General features: G+C 41.6%; 1 protein-coding gene across 3 annotated transcripts in view; it reads right to left on the reverse strand.

Annotated features, from left to right (window-relative positions):
* ZNF608 (zinc finger protein 608) overlaps window positions 1-22,909 on the reverse strand; it is a 101,122-nt gene that overhangs the window by 35,155 nt on the left and 43,058 nt on the right. For all 3 annotated transcript variants that reach the window (XM_004686669.1, XM_004686670.1, XM_012728023.1), the window contains one exon: window positions 19,371-19,626. In XM_004686669.1, coding sequence (XP_004686726.1) covers window positions 19,371-19,626 — 256 coding nt within the window. The remainder of the gene's footprint in view (window positions 1-19,370; window positions 19,627-22,909) is intronic.

Genomic DNA, 22,909 nt, shown 5'->3' on the forward strand with positions numbered 1-22,909 from the left:
GAGAGAGAGAGAGAGAGAGAGAGAGAGAGAGAGAGAGAGAGAGAGAGAGAGAGAGAAACTGTTTAATCTTTAAAGATTTCCTATAAGAAAAAAGCAACTACAATGCCAAGTTTCCTTCAACAACCATCTTTGGGCCTAGTATACTCAATGCCAGTTTATTGAATGTCACCAACACACTTAATAACACATCTTTTCCACTATAAAAAATGCTATTTTATATCTACTAATGGTTTTATATTTACTAATCCAACCCCATTTCACAGGTGAGAAAAAAAATAAGACAATAAGTTTGATGATTTGCTTCAAAATCTTGAGTCTCTAATAAGCTTTATGCTACGAGACTATAGCTCTCCTTTACCTAGAAACACCCTTAATCTGTTACCAAAGGAAAAGTCACACACTGACTCCACAGCTGATGCCCCTTTCCCCCCATGTACTAAGCACTACTGGGTGCCTGGAAAACAGCAATGAACCAGACAGAATCCAGGCCTCATGCCACATGGGATGGACAAAAATATTATCACCAAGCAACTGTACCTTGAAGTAGTAAGAGTTTGAAGTACATTAAGCAGGGTGAGTGGTTTAGGTGCTGATAAGAAGCTATTTTGGGGATGGGAGTCAAGGACTGTCTTTCCGAGCCAAGACCTGAAAGATGTGAGGCAGACAATCAGTAAGACTACTTAGGCAAAGACAGTTTCTGTGGGCAGAGAGATGGGCAAAGGCAGGAAGAGGTGGCTGCAGAGAAATAGTCAGTTCTTTTTACTCAACCCCGTTACTCTTAGAAGACGTACTTTGAGTGGTACATGTTTGTGGAGAACTTAGCGTGTTCTTGACGTCAATGAAGTTGAAGAGCTGCCATCAAAGGCCTTAGAGAATGTCCCTGGAGAATGGTAACCAGAACACTTAGCTCAAGTGCAGACAAAGGCAGTCTCTACACCCAGAATGTAGTTCAGGTAAATGAGACAGCCATCTCTGTTTGAAGGGTTTTCTTTTCCTAGTGTTTATCTGTTTGATCTTAAAATTCCATTTGACTTTCAAGCTGCGGCTTTAACAAACATTAGTAAAATGCATTTTGCAGTAGCAAAGACTTTTATCTGGATCAGTATTAAGAGCAGAGAAACAAGCTGCTGTTCCTTTATCCTGTTGTGTAAATATAGGCCTTTCTTTGAAGTGTGTAATAAGTGGTCATTTAATAATCTACAGTACCTGAAACATTCTGTGGCATACCCTCTCAGCAAAACAAATAGCCAAGAAAAAAAATATATACCACCATATTGTTTAAAGTAGATTGCTTTGTTTAGAAACTGGCTTAGCTACCAGGAGATACATTCAAGAATGTTCACAGAACAACGTCTGAAATAGCAATGAAATGGCCACAACCCAAAAATCCATGGGCACAAGGAAGGATAAATAATTATGGTATACTCAAACAACTTACTGCAGCAGTGAAGATGAACTAGCACTTAATGTTGTCTGAGAGAAGTTAAGAAAATATACTGTACAGGATTTATTCACAAAGAGTTCACAAACATGCAAAACAGAAGTATTTAGGAGTTCTGAGGGAGAAGGTGAAACATGGGGATAAAACAGACAACACAGAGAGTGAGAAGACAGGATGGGGTGACGGCAGGGTCACAACCCCGGTTTTCAAAGGTCCTAAAACTGAGATTTTCAATTTCTTCACCTAGTTGGTAAAAAAATATGTTTACTTCCATGTTGTTCCTTCTACCTTGCCTAAGTGCGAACTGGTATTTTGTGTATATTTGACAGACTCATTTACGAAGCATTCATGTCTTCACTGAAATGCTTCTCTGGCTTATTTCACATTTGTATATAAATGTCCTTTTTTTTTTAAGCTAAACACCCTTCCTTCCGTTTATTCAATATGCTGGTGAACATGCCTGAAGCAAAGGAAAACACCTTAAAATACAGCACATTGTGACCGGAAGCAAGTTTCCCTAAAACACCCTGATGTCCCCCTCTATGACAGCACCCATTTCTAGGGTCTCCTGACCTCACTCACACCACACAGGGATCACCACGGGGCACTCCACAAGAAGCCAAGGATTAATGTTCCCAAGCTACACAGGCAAGAACTTCCAAAATAGGGAAAAATAAAAGTATTTCATATCCGTGCAAATCAAAATTCATAGAACAGTGGCAAGCAGCCAACCCAACTCTTTCAGGTCTGCTCGCCCATCTGCTTGGCCTGTTAACTGTCGGAAAATACAAGCAAATCACTTCTTCTGCAACTAATTCTCAATAGGGCTCCTAAAACCAGGCTCCGTGATGCAACTTTAATAAGACAGAACAGCTTATTATGATCAATAAAGCAAAGCCTTCCAGCAATTGCAGAGCCAAGGCTGGCTCAGATGCCGCTTAGAAGGACACGGAGCACGAACACCATCCTTCCCCAGGACAGCGGAAGGCCCCGGGCCAGGAAAAGCTCAGATAGCAGGGAGCAGCTTTGTCTTGATCCCTTCTGCAGATGAACCCAAAGGCTTTCTCATTCTGCTAGGTTTTATGAGTCCCAATATACAGTAACTAATTTAGGGCAGGCTCTTAATTCATAAGTGGATCAAATAAAGCCTTGCATGGCTTTTGGCAGCTAACCCTTCCTAAATTATGGTGACTAGAAGTTTGTCCAAATACTGCCCATAAGTCAGTCCCTTCAGCTTGTAAAGTTCAATTAGAGAGTTCTTAGCTTATTGTGTGCCTTTAAAGCTTCAAAGAAGGCATTACTTGTGCACTTTCCATTGCCAAGAGGGGAAAGCTGGCCATGAAGCTGTTCCTAGAATGATGATCCAGGCATGACCAAGAAATTTTAAGACTTCACCTATGAGTACCCGAATGTCTCCATTTTGGCACAAAATGGAAGTGAACTGTGAAACACTAAACTTGACCTAATTAATATGGAAATCTCCATAATAATGAAAGTTCTGACCAAGAACACCCAAACATAATCACCAACCAGGGTTTCTTTTTCTAAATTCCCCTTGTGTCACCAATAGGTTCCTGTAAATACAGCTGAAGCAGCATGGGCCTTAACCACAGGCCAGAAAGGACCTTGGGGCCACGGTTGTCCTCTCAGCTCCTATCTGAAACCAGCAGGCAGCAGCAGAAGTAGAACCCACCACAGAGCTGAATCTAGAAGAATCTAGCAACTTCCACGGCTCCACGGTAGGTATCTGTTTTCTTTGCTCACCATCTATTTGAGGCGGTCTAGTGACACCTTAGCCTATGCGAAAGGCCGAGACTTTCACTCTGACACCTCCCTTCCTGGCAGACTGGACTGGTGCTCATCTTCCCATGGGAGGAGGGCTTGTGGTTTCTCTCAGATATGAAAACGGATGGGTGTATTTTCCCAAGAGCAGCCCAGAAAGTCCAAAAAGTCCCCGACAACAAATATCTGGGCCTGCCTGCAGAAGAAGATTCTGGTGCTGCCAGTTCTGTAAATAGCCAGCCTTTCCCACTGCCGGGCAGGAGACTTAGATGAAGGAGCAGGAAAACAATTCCACAGTGAGCTACTGCCAGGGAGGCCAAGGCTTTAAATCTCTTGGAAGCTGAAAACAAATTAGCAGCTTTGCCTGCATCAAACCCACCATCTGAAAGGAGGCTTCTTCTCACTCCAGCATTACAAACTGCTCTTGGAAGATAACACTTTCAAGGATATAAAAACGCTTCCTTCAGCTTACCGCCTGTCACCTCATTGACTCGACTGACAGAACAGCGAGAAACCTGCACCACACGCTCCCCAGAGTGCCGGGGGAGGCAGGAGGGTGGGTGGTTTTAATGTTCTGGGTGAACCTGACCTGCGTTCTCTTCAACGCCCATCCACTCACCACTTCACCCATCCATCCACCCATCCATCCATTCATTCCTTTATTCACTCATTCAGGTACCACACACTCACTGACAGCCGCCCATGTGTTTGGGACTGTAGACACGTGTGAACCACACAGAAATCTGCCTCAGAGTAAGAGATCACCTTTTACATTCTGCCTCAGAGTAAGAGATCACAGTCTTACATTCAACAGGAAAGACAGCTGTCCTCTGTTACTCTAAAGTAGGTGGATGGAGGGGAGAGGGCATCTTTGCAAGCTGAGAAGAAAACTTAAAACTGCAACAGCTTGTAAGTGCTTCAGTGAAGTGAGCAGAGGACCTCCCTCTGACACTGTTGGTAATGGTTATGGGTTTAGTAGGGTGTCTTCAGAGCACCTGTCCCTTGTAGGAGAGTGTTTAGGTGAGACCTCTCTCAACTTCAGCATCTTAGTGTTGAGTGTTCAAGGGTTGGCCAGAAATCAAGTTGATGAGAGCAGAACTAAACGCTGAAAGGGACTTGTGAGAAACGTGGTGAACAACTCACGTGAACAACTCATTAAGTACTGATCAAAAGAATAGAATTCAAACCCCACATAATGATCAGGCTGTGGAAGGGAAGTAGGTAGCGCTGGGATTACAGAGAGCCTATCCATTCCCAAACTATTACATTTCTTTTATTTAGATCATCAGTAGCCAAACAAAGAAAGGCCTTTTGTTTTGTTTGATTTATAAATTTTCAGTTGCCAGACTTAGAATGTGCTGAAAGTAAAGCATCACTAAAGACACAGTTGGGAAAAACAGGCCATGTAAGCCATGACATAACAAAGTGCATAGATGAGGAAACTGAGGGGAAGGGGGGGTGTCAAACCTGTGAGGAAAATGGACTCTCCTAAGATGGTACACAAGGGAAAGCCCAGGCTCTTCTAGGGTTGCATAAAGCTTGAGTTTTCCACCCAGGATGGAAAGAAGACCACAGAGAGAATGCGCCAAAAGATAAAATATATAGAATACTTAATGTATTTCACTGAGAAGCAGTCTCTAATGCAGGTGAATGAGTGATGAGTACACAGAGTACTAAGCAAACAAAAAAAGCGAGACAATTCTTGACTCCTGGGAGAAAGCTGAATGAGAAAGGAAAGTCAATCATAGTGCATGGCAGACACAGTAGCCAACAGCGGAAATACTGAATGATGGTCTTGCCAAACCTTTGCAGTGAGCAGTCTCTAGCTGGCCCCTAATGACCTTGGTCCTGGTACTCCATACCCGGCATAATGCCCTTTCCCACTTCCAGAGTTAGGGCTGGACTACCTGTTAACGAGCAGAATAAATGGAATGCATAAGGGGAACCCCTTGCTGACAATGAGTTACACAGAGACTGCAGTTCACCTTGGGCTCGCTGTCTCTGAAGAGCCTTCTAAAGAATCAGGAGGCTATTATATGGGCAGACCTATGGATTCGCTCCTATGGCACAGAAAAGAAGGAAGGGCAAGGCCCTTAGCTCAGCAGCCTGTGAGGAAAACAGTCGGCCAAGCACCACTTAAATGAGCTTAGAAGTGGATTTGCAGCAGTGTTCAGTTGACTGTGGGTCTGGCCTCACATTGAGGGCAACCTCATGAGACAACCTGAGATGCAAGTGCCCACGTAAGCTGTTGCCAGAGGATGCTGTTGCCAGAGGATTCTAGACTCACAGAAAGAGATCACAAATGGTTAATGTTCTAAGGCCCTACATTTGGGAATCATTTGTTACAAAATAGAGTACCCATAACTACACTGGGAGAATGGGTGGCAGTAAAATATACTGACGTTGGAGGAAGGGACTAAGAGAGCCGGTCACCAGCATCGGTAAGAAAGTTACTGAAAAGACCTACCCCTGAAAACAACACACCAAAGAAGCAATCATCTAAACTTAGGCTTTTGAAATATGGAGAAAAAGAGCAGCTAAAGAAGTTTTAAATAATTGCCTCTGGTGGGAAAGGTAGAGCTAGAAACTGTTTTGTAGAACAAAAGAACAAAACTAAACTACATTTGTAGGTGAACTCTGGTACAGACAGTAAATTCACTATTACAGTTATCACTCGGGCATTTTGAGGAATCCATACGAGACAGAATAGCACTAAAAGTAGTTGGAACTTCTGCCAGCATATCAGAATAAAGGTTCAAAATCTGCTAATGACACTGTGAAACTGAGTATTCTACATTTTAGGACTATTACGAGATCATGTCTTCAATGTGCTTATTCTTCCTTGAAGGATTATCAGAGGATAAGAATAAACATCAGCCTACTCAAACCAGACTCCACTTTACCTGCATGACCACAACTGTTCAATAAATGATTCAAGTGAATACAGAGTTCCAAAAAGAGATCCATTTTTGGAGGCTAAAGTCATGCATACCTGTTCAAAAGGATTTGGCACTAATCCAAAGGGTAACTTAAGGTTCTGTTTGCTAGGAATCTTGCTCAGAATCCTTTAAGTCTGAAATGATTCTGCAAAGAACATCCTAAGATCTTTACACTCCCTGGCAACCCAAACCTCAAGTATCTTCAAGAGATTATATTCTCCTAATCCTCCCATTACACACAGGAGGGAAGCCCAGCGCTACAGTGACAGTGACACTATTTTACTTCTGTTGGCTGGTCTAGTGCTTTTTCTCTGTTTTCCACTGCACCGTCTTACCAAGCTTCCCACAAGTCCAAAGGCATCTGAATCACATCATATGATTCACTTTCTGTGAATGAGGTAGTAGCAGCGAAAGCAGAGAAAGCAAGAGGAATATGCTAAATGAACTTCATAAGGTTGCTAGATACACACATAAGTCTTTATGACAAAGGAGGAGTTAGCATCATTAGTTCACTGGCCACAGAATCTTCCTTTCCTTGCAATTATTCTCCCCTTTCCTCTTGTAGGACCAATGCATGATAGTCAGAGCAAAGTGACAGCAATCACTTTTGTTTGAATGTGGGTTTTCTCATGGTCTGGCTATGGTCTTCTCTTACAAAAGTTTGTGTCCTAACAGTAACAACTATAACCGAGAAGGGCTCTTGAGATTCTGTAACAATGTTTTTCTAAGCTGCCAAATGGATAGATGGGACACGCAGCTAATGGGATAAAGGAATATTTTAAATAATATTGGTATGTCTTGATTTATGCAAATATCTTTCCAGAAGACCTCAATAAACACGTGTTTTCTCTGAAACATAATACACTCCTTTTCCTTAGTTATCACAAGGGATTATAAGGGCATATAACTTCACATATTTCTTTTAGTCAGGTTACTGTCTCTCAAGATACTTTTACCTAACACAAGTACCCCAAAAAGAAGTTGATGAGCAATAAAACAAAGGCTTCAGCTGCTTTCATTTGGGGCTCCCAATCAATCCGATTATGCTTACTGACTGGCCTGGGATGCCTGCTATCTCTGTCCCTTTTTATTACTTAAATAAATGGGGGCAATGACACCAACCACTTCACCCAAACAAGCGGAAGCTTTGAACATTCACGGGGTAAAAGAACACCACAAATTTAGGTTCACTGAAAACCACTTAGTGTTTCCCTGCCAACACCAGACTGCTGCTTGTACTTTCTAAGATAGGCAGCCAATGTTGCCTGAGGAGCTGTAAGTGAAGGCTGCATCTCCTTGGGTAAAATGCAAGCCTGGCCTTCCCTGGTGGCGCAGCGGGATAAAGCACAACACTGAGAATCTAAAGCCGCTTCCCATGAGTTCGATTCCCGCCTGCCCCGGAGGTGACCACATGGCGTGGCAGACCTCTCCTGACCCGCCCGCTGCTCCCCTCAGCAGTGTACTTCGTCGATCTGCCTGTTCTGTTCCCGGCTCTGTCTCTGGTGAAGCCTCTCACCGCCCCTGAGCCTCTGGCCTGTACCCCAGTTCTGTATGCACAAATAAATAAATCTTTAAAAAAAAAAAATGCTGGCCTGACTCTGCTGCCCAGGGTGGTCAGGGTGGGAGTAAAACCTAGAAAAAAGAAACTTATCCAAGAACTGGTTCCAACTGTCCCCTGTCCTGGCCTTCCCATCCCGTGGCCTCATCCACCTCCCAGCTAACCCAGCTGCCAGACCTCATTCCTCAGAGGAGCCCAGCATGGCCCAGCCCATCTTCCCATGGAACCTGGAGGTGGCACATATAGGCATGACACCTACCTCCCTGTACCCGAGCTGTCACTGAGACTGAGGAACTCTGACATCTGATTCTCCAGCAGCCCTGCCTTTACTTCCACCCAGCTCATAAATTCCACACATCTCATTTTCTTCTCTTTGAGAAAAGGAGGCTGGTGATGTTAAACCACAGCCTCAAATTCTTAACAATCACACTCAACATATGTCATGCTTTGTTGAAATTCCTGACCTGGAAATGTGCTACCACAAGAAACTGCAAGCTCAGGAGGACTGGGGTAGTGATATTTATTTTAAGAAGACATTTAATTCCAAAGCCAGATATAAAGTGAGATGCCCTAGAGGGTGTACACTTCAGGGAATCTCTGGTAACTGACTGGGGATTTTGAGGTAATGCTCTCCTTCTGAATCACTGAAGATTAATGTGCAGTCAATAAAATTTTAAGTAGCTCACTGCATTCTGCTTCTTTGAACACTGATCCTCTGTTTTCCTAATCCCATTGGGTCATTGGTTCCGCTATCAATTTAGAACTAAACATGGTTTTAGAACTCCTGTGAATGTGATACAGTCTTGGAGTCACCCAACCAAGCAAAGAGCTAATGGAAAAGACAAGTTCAACGTGGCACCTGTAATTTGTGGAAAAGACGGTCATGTTCCAGTCTATGACCTCCTCAACTTGTTTGCTCTGGAGTATTCAAGGGCTTATTTATTTGGATTCAAAGTGCATCTCCCATCCTGCCACTGCAGCCAGCTAGCTCAGTTCTAGGTTCAGAGAGAGCCAAAGCCCTCCATTCCAATGATGTTTCTTCCATCCTTCCAGCCACCACCCCGTGTGTGTGTGTGACTGGACAAGGAGCACTCTTTCTGTGGCTAAGAGACCGGTCACTATGAGCACTGTCTGGAACTGGCTGGCTTTCCGTATCTGGAACAGTGACCAGGTCTTCTCATGGAACTGAGGGAAGTGGCAGAAAGCAGCCTTTGTTGGCTCTCTTTAAACAAGTTGGCTCACGCTGCTGCTCTAGTGAAATAAGACACATGAAATGTTCTCAGTCAGCGCTTTCAAGTTGACTTACTTCAAAACTTGTCTGTCAATGTGGATATCAAGAAGACATCTACATGACAACATACAAACGGTGCAGATGTACGTGTGAGTCCCTGAAGAGTTGGCGGGATGCAAGCTGTCCTCCTAGGCAGCAGAACTGTGGCGCTGCCTCTCAGGCCCGGGAAGTGGTTGGCCATTTTTTCCTCTTGCGATGAAATATGTAATCAAATCTGACACGTGGGGCATTTTTATAAAAATATTTGGTGAATATTAAATTTTAAAGTTGAATTAAGTTCCCACATTTCAGTCGAAACCTCAAACTGACAAGCAAATGTTTATTTGCCTTTCAGCATGTTTCTTAAATAATTGGTTATATTCAGGCACACATACATAAATAAACAGACTTAAGATTAGGAAGGGCTGATCATTCTAGGTAGAACCTAAGAATCCAGAAAGTATACTAAACAATGTTAGATGATCCTGAATAATCTCAGTTTCCCCCCAGAATAATAGGGCTAATTATCAGAGTCTCCCACATAAATGAAAAGATGATAATGAGATGATGGTAGCGGAGCAAAGTCAACTCCCTGAGTCAAGTGTTTAATGACAAATGTGTCATGTAAGGCAAGGTGCCAAATGTCTCATGCCCAACAACAGAGATACCATGTCTCGAATACATACTGAGTCAGAAGGCTAAGTTATGAAATGAAATGGATATGTGTATATAATTGTTCAATTTACAACTGAGTTATAAGCAATTATCAAACGAGCAATAAGGGTCTCGCCTGCCTCATACCACTTCTTTTCTGTTCCCTCTTGGGTCTCCTGACTATGTTACATCAGACTTTGCTAGATATGCTGAGATTTTCCCCGGGAGCCTAATTCCCCCAACTTTCTTTGCTGAGAACGGCTTTTTGCAACCCGTGATATGCTTTCTCCCATATTATAGCCTCTTCTTCTCTTGCCAGGGAAATATCAGCGAAACTTATTGGTGAACAGAAGGGCTGGGGAAGGGTTCATATGGGAATGCTTTGGGAGATATTGCTTTTGAAAACTACCTGGATAGTTCTTCCTCCTGCAGTAGTTACACACAGAGGCAGCCAAGGGAAGAAGCCACGAGAGAGAAGAAATGTTGGAAGTAGGGGGAGACAGGGCAGGGCTGGGGCGTTCCTGGGACGAATTTGCACACTGCTCGAGTACCTCAAGTGGCAAATTATATATTATCAACAAGTCATGAGGCACAAAGGTTTTCTATAAAGATGCTGTCCTTCCTTCATCCTTCTAATCCTGAAGGAGCGCAACTCAAAAGAAAGATGTCTGCAGAGACAGAAACATGAGTGGCTTCAATTCCTCCCCGTTCAGAATGGATGTTTGACAGACTAATTTTCTCCCCAGGTATTTGAATTCCTCATACCTAAAAGTCTCTTTTAACTTCTTTCATTGGGGGGGGGGGGCTGTAAGATGTCATTCTAGACATGAGCACAAGTGAAATCTAACCCTTCCTATCATCCAGAGCAAAGTGCTCTACCAGGGCCAAGCTGGCTACCTGCTCTTTGCTCTTTGGGGAACAGGGCCCCCACACTACTTTCCCTCACCCAAACATTGTAGGTTTTACACAAGAGGTTCATTCCTGTGCCGGGGGGGGGGGGTTGTCTCTGGATACAGGTGTGGCAAGCCAGGTATTAGTTAAGGTATCCACCCTTTTACACTTTTGTCATCAACATCTCAAGTGAGTCCAAAGTTGGGAAGGGTAAATGAGCCTGGTACTCAGACAGGGCAATGTAAACTGCACGAGTGTTTGGGAGAGCAGTTAAACTTTATGCATTCCAGTGAGTCAAAAATGGGATGCCCTTTTACTCAGCAACTCTGCTTCTTGGAGACTAATTCTTGTACCATAACTTCGAATTCATAAAAGGATACAATAAAAAACAAAACAGAGAACAAGAAAAATGTTCTCTGTAGTGCTTCAATTTATACAAGAATTTGAAGGCAATGTACATGTCCATCCATAGACACATTTATATTAGATAAGATTTTGCTATGTTCATCTCATGGACTATTTTACACATGAGCGAAAAATGCATCTAAGAAAGTGTTTCACTAACATCAGAAGTACTCACATTTAATGGGACTTAGAGAAAGCAATAGTCAATATGATTGATCATGCTTTTTAAAAAATGCACACTGAAAGTGGTAACAAAGAAAAACCATCAAGCTAAAGTGGTTGCCTGAATCATGGTATTATAATTATTTTAAATCTTTTATTGTGTGAGAGTTCTCTCTGTCCCACATGACCATTCTAAAGTGGTCATATATTCATTTTCTAACTTGAAAAATCAAATCTATATTGAGGATATGAAATGACTAGAGAGAAAAGGCACACGAAATATTTGGTTTTCCTTTTTCTGTGGAGACTGGTGCAATAATACCAAGACTGGAAGACTGAAATATAAAAATTGGGGAAAATCAGTGACAAAGATTTCTGTATTGGCTACATAAAACTTAAATTTAATTAAATCAACAGCCTCTTGACTAGACAGCAGCACCAATCAAACTTAAACACGGATCAAACTTAAACATGAATGTACTCAACATTCCACTAATATGTATGGCACACTTGCTCTGCACCAGGCCCTGAGGAACCAACAGTGAACAAAATCGAAGGGCTGTGCACCTGGGAAGCTCACAGCACAATGGGACTGAAAGGCAGAGTTACAGCACATCAACCCAGATGAAGCTACCTAAATCACAGGCTAGAGCTCAAAAGAATTTCCTATCATTCCTGCTTAAAAATGAAAGCTCCGGTTGTCAAGTCACATCTGACTCCCTCATGCCAAAGAACACTTTGTGGAATGAGCAGGAACTTCTGAGCTGGGTTAGAGAACACTCGGAAGTCAGTGGGAAGGACAGGAGCGTGTAGGTCCAGCTGAGCTGAAATCTACACACTAGGTGTTTTTCCTTGCACAGGTGAACCATTTTCTAAGTCTCCTTGACTGGAATACAAAGAATGTTCTGAGGGTTCAAAGAAATCTACCTGGCAGGGTCAGCCAAGTTAACTTCTGGCACAGAGTAAGTACTCAACAAATCAACCCAATCCAAAGGATGGGTTTACACAAGTAACAGTGACTGTTAACACGTACAGGGATTCATCTGAGGCAATGAAAAAAATCTAAAATTAATTGTGATACTGGTTGCAAAACTTAAAAAACACTACAAGAAAAACAACAACCCTGAATTATAGATCTTAAATTGTATGTTTTAAACGGGTGAAATTTATATTATGGTAATTGTATCTAAAAATTTCCATTTAAAAAAAGCCACATAGGGCTGTCCCTGCTGGCACAATGGGTTAAAGCATTACACTATGAAGATCTCTGCAGCCACAGTACCACAAGTTCGATCCCCTGCCAGGGAGGTGACCCACATGGTGTGACAGACCTCTCTTGTCTCACCCAATGCTCCTCTAGCAGTGTACCTTGTCGATCTGCCTATTCTGCTCCCCACTCTGTCTCTGGTGAATCCTCTTACCCACCACACCTCTGGCCGGTACCCCAGTTCTGTAAGCATAAATAAATAATTCTTTTTTAAAAATTCAGTAAATTATCTTAATCAAAATGCCCCAAAGGGTCACTGCTTTTCTCCATGACCAATGAGGTCATCTGTAATTAGGAAATACATCTTTAGTTCAAAGTCACTATCACATTATTAAGACTCAAGATTTCCTTAGCACACATGTACAGGGAAAAGAAAAACAAGCAGACAGGACAATGCTACAATACAGTTCTATAAGACAACCTAAATCTGTTACTGTTCCAAAGTTCTAAGAAAGTTTTGTTTTAATTATCTTATGCTCTGAATTCACATAGATGAACACATTTAATTACAATAGCAACCAACCAAGAGAGCTATAACAAGACACCTTTGTACAATGTGTTTAAAATTTACTGTTCATTACTTAATACTTAATGTAACCACCAAAAACTAGACATACAGATGACACGAAAGAACAAATATTTGGTTAAAAATATTAAGCTGAATCCTATGTAACAGCAGCTTATTTTTCACAATGACCACAGGTGACCAGACTATATAGCTGCTTTCCCACAAACTATACAATCACTCACCATATCCAAATTTTGTCTGCATTAACAGGAAAGCCTAAAACACTCTATCTAGTCCAAGATTACAGCCAGCCCCAGGAAAAAGGCAGAACAATCCTTCCTCTATCCCCCCTCCCTATTCCTTAGTCTCTCCACTCAACGAATTTGAATGTGTGGCCACCATGTGATGACCATTCTACATTTTTAATAACTTTATTTTTCTGCGAACCTGGCAGCCTTGGTTTGATTGATGTTAACAAATCTTGATTTGAGTAATGTAGCCATTCATAGTAAATATCCTTAAACCAATTTAATTTTTATTTTTAAAAAATTGCACCCTACTACTCAGAAAAATCAGAAGTAAGTAGGATGGCATAAGGTCCAGCAAACAAATGAACCAACGGGGTTTCCTTTTGCATGTGGACATGGGCAGGACTTACGCACTCTAGAGAGGGCAGCCATTGACCTGCAGTGTCACTGACAAGTGATGAAAATCAGGAAGCACCCACATTTTCTGCTGGCAATCACCACTGCAAGATGCCAGGAAGGTGGTGGGCAAGTTTGCTGCCAATGTGAGCGGCACTGACTCCTCAGTCTCCATGGGGTTCATGTTGAGGGTGAAGGCTGAACCCTTTCTTCTCCATTATCACAGTGATTAAACAGCCATGCTCATCTGCCAAACTGACATAGTAGGGCTAATTTATCTCCATTTAGCACAGAGCTGAAAGGAAATATGTCCAGTAGACACCTGAAAGCTCCCGTTACAGTGTAGTTCCAATCATCTCTGGGTTACCAGGTAGTGGAATGCAGAAGTGAAACTCGGCCTCTTACTCTCCTTGTGAGTCAGTGTGACTTATAAAATCACTGGGAAACACCTCAATAAATAGTCATGTTTTACTTAGGAAAGTATTGCACCAACTCCGTGTTGAGTTACAGAAAAATAACAAAATGAGCCAGCATTAATATTTAATTTCTTCTCCAATCAAAATGTAAAAAGGAAATGTTCTCTAGTTAGTAATAAGACTGATAAATCAATACCACAGAGAAGGAATAGAACTATCATATGTGAGATCCATCATCAATTCTATAGGATCATTTGCCTTCCCATGAATTCACTTGAAAAGCCTAATATTATAAATTTAAACAATATCCTCTTTATGACTTTGGAGGTGCAGGAGAAGCAGAAGAATATCTCTGAAGGTTTAAAAGTGAATCATTTACTTTCCCAATTAATTACCTTTAAGAATTAAATTCCCAGGATGACTTTCTCTTCCTTCGAAATCATACAGAACATTAGATGAAGGAACCTATATAAACAAACATTCTTCCTCTCACACCAGACCTTAAGTTTCTCAATAAAACCATGCTTAGTATCATAGCAATCATCTGAATTCTCAGTGACCCTGCCAACTACCGATGACTTTGTGAGTACAACCCTTTACTGGCTATTCTGTTGATTTAATACTCCATGTTTCTGAACTATATAAGCACACAGAAACAAGCTGCTGTGTCTGGCTCACCAGAGAAACACACAGTAAGGACCACCCCACCAGATCGATAAATTAAGAAAAGTGGTGCCCATTAGTCGTTCATTAGGGTTTCAAAACTTCCGTGGAGCTCATGTTCATGGTTAAAGTTCTATCGGACACTTCCTTACTACAGGGATTAAACAGCTGCTACCATAAATAGCATCCTGAGAGACATAACTGACCTGAGGTAAACAGGGTTTTTGTCCATTTTATACCTGAGGAAATGAGGCCCTAATATACGTGATTCCTTAAAGGCAGAAGGTCAAGAAGCTTGCAAAGAGCCAGGACAGCCCCTCTTTCCCCTGAAGGCAGCTGGTCTCACCCTTCTTTACAGGTTTGAATCTCCTGAAAAGCTTTTTAAAAGAAACCAATGTCAGGAGACCTGTGAGAACAAGTAAATTCCTGGGAATTGTACCTGTGTATCAACACGTTTTAAAAACTCTCCAGGTGATTCAAAGTCACTGAGAATCACAGCACACCAATGTTTAAAGTCAATTTTCTTTCTCTCGCTTCTTTTTCTCTCACTTTGCTTAGCCAATAGGAATGGAGGGACAGGACTGACAGAATGGTGGAGCTGTGGTAAATGTTCCATACACACAGCTCAGTAAGACAAATGATTAAAAAAAAAAATCAAAAGAAAAATACTCCTCGAGGGCTCAACAGCTAAGCTCAAAACATGTATTTATACACACTGCTGTCTGTGCCATAATTTTTCCCATTTTCCCCCTCCCCAAAAGAGCAAATTTTTAAGCAAGTAGCTATACATAGGCACGTGTGTCCCAAATGTCAAGAGTGAAATGCTAAGGAAATTCATTCTAACATCTGTGAGTAATTATGTCCCTACATCACTGTTTCTATGCGTTCGTTCACCTTGAAGAAGAAAGAGCCGAGCAGAACCATGAAACATCCAAATGCAGTAATAGTTTTTCTCTCCCATTAAGCATGATCCGAAACCCACTAATTATTTCCAGAGGGGTGTCTCTCATAACCCTTTGTTCCTGAGCACAATTTGGTTCTTAGGCAACCAGGACTTCAAGCACTGGCAGAAACTGAGGGCAGGTCTGCAAGAATCCTCCTCAAATAAGGAATTCCAACAATTAAGTAGTAAGTGGGGATTTCATAACCCATTCTTGCTGCTCCCCACCTCCATCCAAAGAAATCATATGGACATTTAATATTCTCCAAAGACTGCAGATATCCTAGAATCTTAAAATACTAACACACACACACACACACACACACACAGAGATGCGCATGCACACACGAACATAACAACTTAGGTTGGTGAAGAACCCTACCAGTTCAACAATTCCTTCAAAATGAAAATACCTGGGAAAAGAGTTTATTTAACTCAATTGACATTAATCAAAGGCAACTGATAGTTTGCAACTCTTTATTAGTGAGACCTCATACTAGAAAACCACTGGGATTCACTTGGCCAGTCCCTCTCTCTCCCTCCTTCAGCTCTGCTAAATAGCTCCAAATGTGTTTGTTCTGTTTCTCTCTCTGTTTTTTCCCCAAAAGGGAAAAATGGTCAAGAGGGTTTAATTTTTAAATCGGTGCAAGTGCTAAGGGGAAAAAAAAAATGCCAAAGGAACACTCTTGAAAATGGTTGCACATTAAGCACACATCTTATGACCCGGATATGTGCAAAGAGAAGTTCTTAAATTTTAGGGAGGTCAGAAGTTTAGTTTATTCAGCAAGAATAACTCTATTAACAGCTCCAGCTCCTTCTTGTCACCACAATAAACATCCACACATTCCAAATCCTGAGTGAGGCCGTAAAAAAAAAAAAAAAAAAGGGTCAGATTTGCCAAGGGCCCCACTCCTTTGCTTGAAAAGCTTCTAAAGCTAATCAATCCGCCAATATGAACATCCAGGCACACCCTCAGGGATGGGGAGGATCACAGCATAAAAGATCAGTAGCTGGAGTCAGGAGAGCAATTTATTCTCAAAGAATGAGGTTGAACTGGTGAGGCTTTCTATCTATCACTACCAAACAATCTTAATAATGAGTAATAGTATGGACTAACAAATCCTACTGGCACTGTAAAGCTCTTTAAGCATATGTTCAGGCGATCAGAATTCCATTATCAACTCATGTACCGCTACAGTTTCTAAGCACACTTTTTTTTTCTTAAATAATCTCAGATTTTATTAGTGGGGAAGGGTCAAGTCAAAACCCAGCAAATTTCTAAGTGAAAAATAACCCAAGTCTTACAGCTGCTCCAGAACATTTATGGCTAATTTTACAACATCTACCACCCAGTGAGGTCACACTGCGGGAACTAAGTCTTACTCCATGTTGGAAGAAATAAAATTATGACAAGCAATAAACAGATGGGCACCACTATGTAGCTGAGAAATGGAAGGCGGTGCATCACCCACGCGAGTAAATTATCCAACTCCAAGAAAGTCTTACATTCACGTTCCTGGAAATTAACCTTATTCTTTCCAAGCCTTTTTCTATTACTGAAAATTGGCACCCGAGGCTGTTAAATGTGATCTTATTGAGGTTGATTCTTTTCCCATACCAAGATACCAGTGTGAGACCTTCCTAAAGGGGAAGGGAAGGTGAGCTGAAAGTACTCGAAGAGAAGCATGAGGAAGGCTGCTCCCCACAGAGGACCCCCGGCCAGCCCTAGAGGGTGTCAGAACTGGCAAGCTACATGGGAACATTTTCATTCCTGCTCTTCTTATGTCAATGCTCCCAGTGTGCGGGAACAGGATTATTCTGAATGGCTTCCCCGTCAGAAGCACAAAGAAGAGGAGCTCAGAGCCCACAAAATTCTCAAAAGGAAATTTGGGGGGACTCCCTGGTGGTGAAAGAGGTTAAGACTGAGCACTATGAAGCTATCTGCAGCTTCATTTCAATCCCTAGCCTGGGCTCAGCAGACCTCTCTTGTCTCGCCCACTGCTCCCCTCAGCAGTGGATTTCAGTGGATCTGCCTGTTCTGCTCCCCACTGTATCTGGTGAATCCTCTCACCCCCAGCTCCTCTGGCCTGTACCCCAATTCTTGAAGGCATAAATAAACAAATCTTCTTTAAAAAAAGTAGACGTTTACTGTCATTTCTATGTAAGTAATAAACAAGGTTGCCAACCATAGCTACAGGCTTCAACCATCTTCTTCATGTTTCTTCTTGCTGCCATTTTTTCTTACTGATGTTATCAACACAAGTTTTTTTCCAATCTTGTAAAATATATCCTACAAGAGTATATTTAATACAATATGCAGAATTCAAAGATTTTTCAAAGAATTTCTGCTTTTCTATCTTGAAACAGCTTGAGCTGTTTCCTACTTTCTAGCAATTCTATTTATACCTGTCACCTGGTTTTCATCCTTCATTTCTATTCTCTCTTTTCGCTCCCTAGTCTGTCACTACCCTAAATGTTTTCTCTCAGTTACCTGTTTGCTGCCAATGACTCCAATGTGTTTCTCTTTCCCATCCATTCACCTTCTTTTGCATAATCACTTTCTCCTGAGGTGCAGTTTTGGGTTAGCCTCTGTGTGAAGGTTGATTTTACATCTCAGAGCCTGCTTGTCACTTACGCTCACCCTTGCCCTGTCTTCTCTCTCCAAAATGCCCATGGTGTCAGCAACTGGCATCTACTTTGTCCTTTACCAAGCTAAACTAGAGGGGAAAGACTTCCCCATTTTCTTCATTTTCCTTTATTCTACTCTATCTATTGTTACTCCAGGGGACAATGAGTTTGTAATTATGTTGAGCACAATTAGTGACGCTGCCATCTGAAACACTACCTGAGGATCATGAGTCATGAGAATGGACCAACCAGGGTTTGGGTCCTCTATTGATAAGGTCTAAGCTTTGCTTCGTATTTCCAATAGCAATGACAGATCGATCCTGAGCTCTTCTTCCCGACTAATGGGTTGCAAGGACTGCACTTGCCAGACGGTCTGCTGAGGCACCGCGAAGGTGCGTGATCTCCAAGGGCCACAAAGAGAAGTGAGTGGCTCGGAGGGGCTCGGGCATTTGACCTTGGCTTCATTAGCTCTGAGCACCGACCACACACAGCCACACCATGGTACTGGCCCTTGTGAAATACAAGAACAGGGAACCTCCTTGGTAGAGCAAGGGGTTAAGTCTCAGTACTATGAAGTTATCTGCAGCCACTGCAGCATGAGTTTGATCCACAGTCAGGGAAGTGACCTACATGGCACAGCAGACCTCTCCTATCTCATCTGATGCAGTGTATTTCAGCAGATCTGCCTGTTTTGCTCCCTTCTCGGTCTCTGGTGAACTCCTCTCTTACCCCCTGCACCTCTGGCTTTGTGTGTGCATAAATAAATAACTCTTTAAAAAAAAAAAAAGTAAGACTATTTGCTCAAGTTCAAAACTAAAGTAAACTGAAGTCTCAACAATACAGAAACAATCACTTCAAGACATATATATATGGAAGCTGGGAAACCATGAAAATTTCTCTGCCTTCCTAATTTACATGATGGCTCTTTGGGAAAAAGATAACCCTCACCCTGCTTCTCATAGGCCTTCTGGGTTAGCATGATAGCAGAGAACCACTTTTAGGGACACGTGATGGAGCCTCAACGTCAAAGCAACCATAAACAAAAAGGTCAAACATGGTTCTTGAGTCAACAAAAATGCAGAATGCATAAAAACCACGCTTCTTTCCTTTCTGAAGATCAACAACATATTCCCCTTTCATGGGGACATAAATACATCATAGGATGACAACATGGGGAAATAGAAAAAATAAATTGTATTTACCTTCTTCTGTTTCATGCCACACGATCCCTTCCAAATTCACACTGGTCCCGGGTTCACAGGGCCCAAGACACTCTGGCTCTGTCACTACGCCAACTTCACATGTATTGACACCCACAGAACGAGTCCGAACCAAAAGCTGTTCAACCGGTGCTGCAATATTGGATGAAGATGGGGAAAAGTAGGAGGGTAGAATCTGAGGCGTGAGACTGCTGGAAATCGGCGGTGGTGGTGCTGGTACTGTAAACAGGGGATCAACCTGAAAGACAGACAGGCTTACTACAGTCATGCTGCATTCTGTGAGCGCTTTTCAATGCAATCTGTTTACATCACTTCTAGAGTACATCACCATTCCAAATTCCATTTGCAATTATAAAAATGCTTTGAGGGTTTTAATTGGTGCCAAAGCATAAAGTAGAATAGACATGAGCATTTTATTTTTTCATGCCAAACAAGGTAAGCACTGGAGCTCAGGCTTCCTGAATTATAGGCAAGGCTTTAATGCCCTTCGAAATTCACTAAAGGACACAGCCATTAGCTCCAGTAGCTGTGAATGAAATATACTTGGCAAAATCAAGATTATTTCCCTCTTGGAATAAAATCCTATTTTCAAAATTACAACATTTGCCAAAGAGAAACTCTTAACAAACACCACATATGCATCATTGGACATTTAAGCACAGGAGATGGACTAAAATTGTTTTCAAAGTACATTATAAACCATAATGAATTAAATCACCACTAAAGTGTATTAACTTACTCTGCTGAATATATAAAATACATAAACTTGATTACACACATTGAAACACAGAAACTGGGTATTATTAGCATGTATTAGCATCAGTTCCTAATTAAGTGTTCTGCGAAGTTTAGCAGAATTCATATAAAATGGGGAAATAAATGTGTGCCCAACATCAACAGAACTTAAGTTTCTCAAGTGTGCATGACCTCTCATTGGTTCAATTTGTCAAGATCCCTGAGGCGTGTGACCAGGCTTAGCAGCCCTCTTTCTAAATCCAGGAAACAGAAATACAAGATCTTGTGGTGCAATTATCTCCTCTGCACTCCTATCCTGAGGAGAGCAGCAAAGGACTTCTTCACCATGAAAAGGTTAGGAGTCCAGCCAGAAGGAAGCTGGGCTCGGCATGGACTAAAGAAGTAAGCCACAAATCAACTCATTCTTTCATTCAGGCCATTTTTATAACTGTTAAGAATGCTACAAAATAGCTTTGGCCCTGCTGACAAGTTATCAAACACGAAAGAGCACAGACAAAGCTCATGAACGCTATACTCTCAAAGACCTACATCTTCATCTTGAACAATGATGCCACCTGCAAATAAAGGACAACACCCAGTACGTTTCTTCAGTTGGACTAACAAACCATGTACACGAAACCGACCCTTAGAAGGTGTCCTGCTAAAATGCCACCTCAGTCTATTAATATATTCCCAGTTAACTCTCAGAAGAAATCAACACTTAGCTACAAATGTAATAATAGTTTTTCTTGTTTAAAAAAAAAAATCACACACCAAGCATGTATTTCAAGATAAGTCATATGAGGAAGTGCCTAGTAAAACAGCTGAAGCAGTCATCTGTGTGGGCTCCTTGTTCATATAACCGGAGGAACTATTTCTACAGTTTGCATTTCACCAAAATGATAAACTGACGTTCACTTGCCTGAGTGATCCAAGATGCACTCGAACAGCCCTTCTTCCATCTGCATGTTAAAGAAACTTAATTTCCTGCTCTCAAAGCTGTCATAAAATTTCTTTTGCTCCACATTTTTTTTTTAATTGTTCTGCATTCTTGATCACAGGGCCCAAGAAAGAGAAGCATTTAATAGCCCCAAACCCCAGGTCTGGTGATTTATGCTTTCGTGTAAATGCAGCTTAATGTGAATCAAAGTCCACACTGATAGTTCCTATTTTAGAACTGAACTGACAAATGAAGAAAAGGGTTCTGAGAGAGAAATTTAAGGTGTGTGGCTGGGGGGTGGGGTGTCTAAATCTGCCTTGTAGTTTTTATTACAACTAAAAAATGATGTGAGACTAGACTCATCTCCAGAATTAAAAAAAAAAAAAAAAGACCATGGAAAATCATCAACCACCTATTGCACTTCTTTTCACATTTCCCAACAACCTTTTAATTTGTATAGTTAGTTGTAAATTGTTTGTTCTGTGGTGCTACACATAGAAGCTGGAAAGACTAATGGAACGATTAATCTCAAAAATCCTTAACCACTTGATCAAAAGCCAACATTAATTCTGAAAGAACAATTACAGCTTCAGTACAGTAAACAAGAAAATGAAATACCATTTAAAAGATAGGGAGACTCACAGGGCATGTAGTCTCTGCTTGAGGTCAGCAGAACACAATGGGTAATGTGCACCCGTGAACTTAAAGGAAGTTAAAGGGACAAGGTGAGTAGACACTGAGATTTTGGCCCCAACTCTGACAATTAATTAGCTTGTGACCTTGAAGCATCATTTAATCTCAAAGTGGTTCATTTGCTTTCACTGGAACATGTATTCTTGGACTTTCTCATATTTACAATAATCCCTTTACAACTTAATCCCTATTTCAACATGACCCTGCTTATGACGATATTTGCATACAGCAATATATATATTATTGGGGGTATTTATGAAGCTTAAAAGATCAAACTTGTGAAGAACTTACATTTGGGGAAATGAAAGAACTCGGGGGGAAGAATGTGGTATCCTGGGCCTATAAGCAAGTTGATTCTATTTATTTCCCTCACCCAATCCAAATGCAGCAGAGAAGTTAGCCAATGATATTTTCAATGGGGACTTGAGATTCCGGTCCCCACAGAGTCTGACTACAAATACAAAAATAATCAAAAACAGTTCACCAATGTGGTGATAACCTCAAACCCTTAAACTCAACAGATAAACTCAATAGGTGATACAGTTATAAAAATGGTTCAACTCTTGGACTCACACAAGTAAATTTCTCTCTTATTTTTTCCACTATCACATGGGAGCTCAAAACCATCACCCCACAGGCTTGGGGGTCATTACTAACAGCAAGAGGAGAAAAAAAAGGAGAGACTTCGGATTTGGAGTGCAGAACAAGAGCAAAATCCACCTGTGTGACATTACTGGGAGTCCCTCCTTCTTTCAGAGGTCACCCCAAACAAGAGACGGGGGTGGAACATTACAGCCACTCGCGACAATCTTTCATTTGTTGGGAAAAGCTACCTTGAAAAGCATTCAATTTCTGACCAACACAAAAATGTTTGGGAAAAGTCTGAATTCCACAAGCTCTTAAAATAATAATTGGATTCATGGTCTCAATGGAAAGGAATGACCTTCCTTTCAGTCTTCTGCCTAAAATACAGGCAGCTGAGTTCACACTCGCAGGTTTTCCCAGAAACAATCACAGAATGTTTAAGCTACAAGGTCAACATCACCTAGCCCAAGCTATCCATTCTGGAGAAAATTGTGGTTTATATTTATGCAAGGGTAGTAAGTTATCTCCAGTGGCAGCTCAGGTGAGTATAAAAGAGCAGAATGCCACG

This window comes from Condylura cristata, unplaced genomic scaffold, assembly GCF_000260355.1.
Source record: "Condylura cristata isolate star-nosed mole 26May11 unplaced genomic scaffold, ConCri1.0 scaffold00021, whole genome shotgun sequence".
Taxonomy (NCBI): Eukaryota; Metazoa; Chordata; class Mammalia; order Eulipotyphla; family Talpidae; genus Condylura; species Condylura cristata.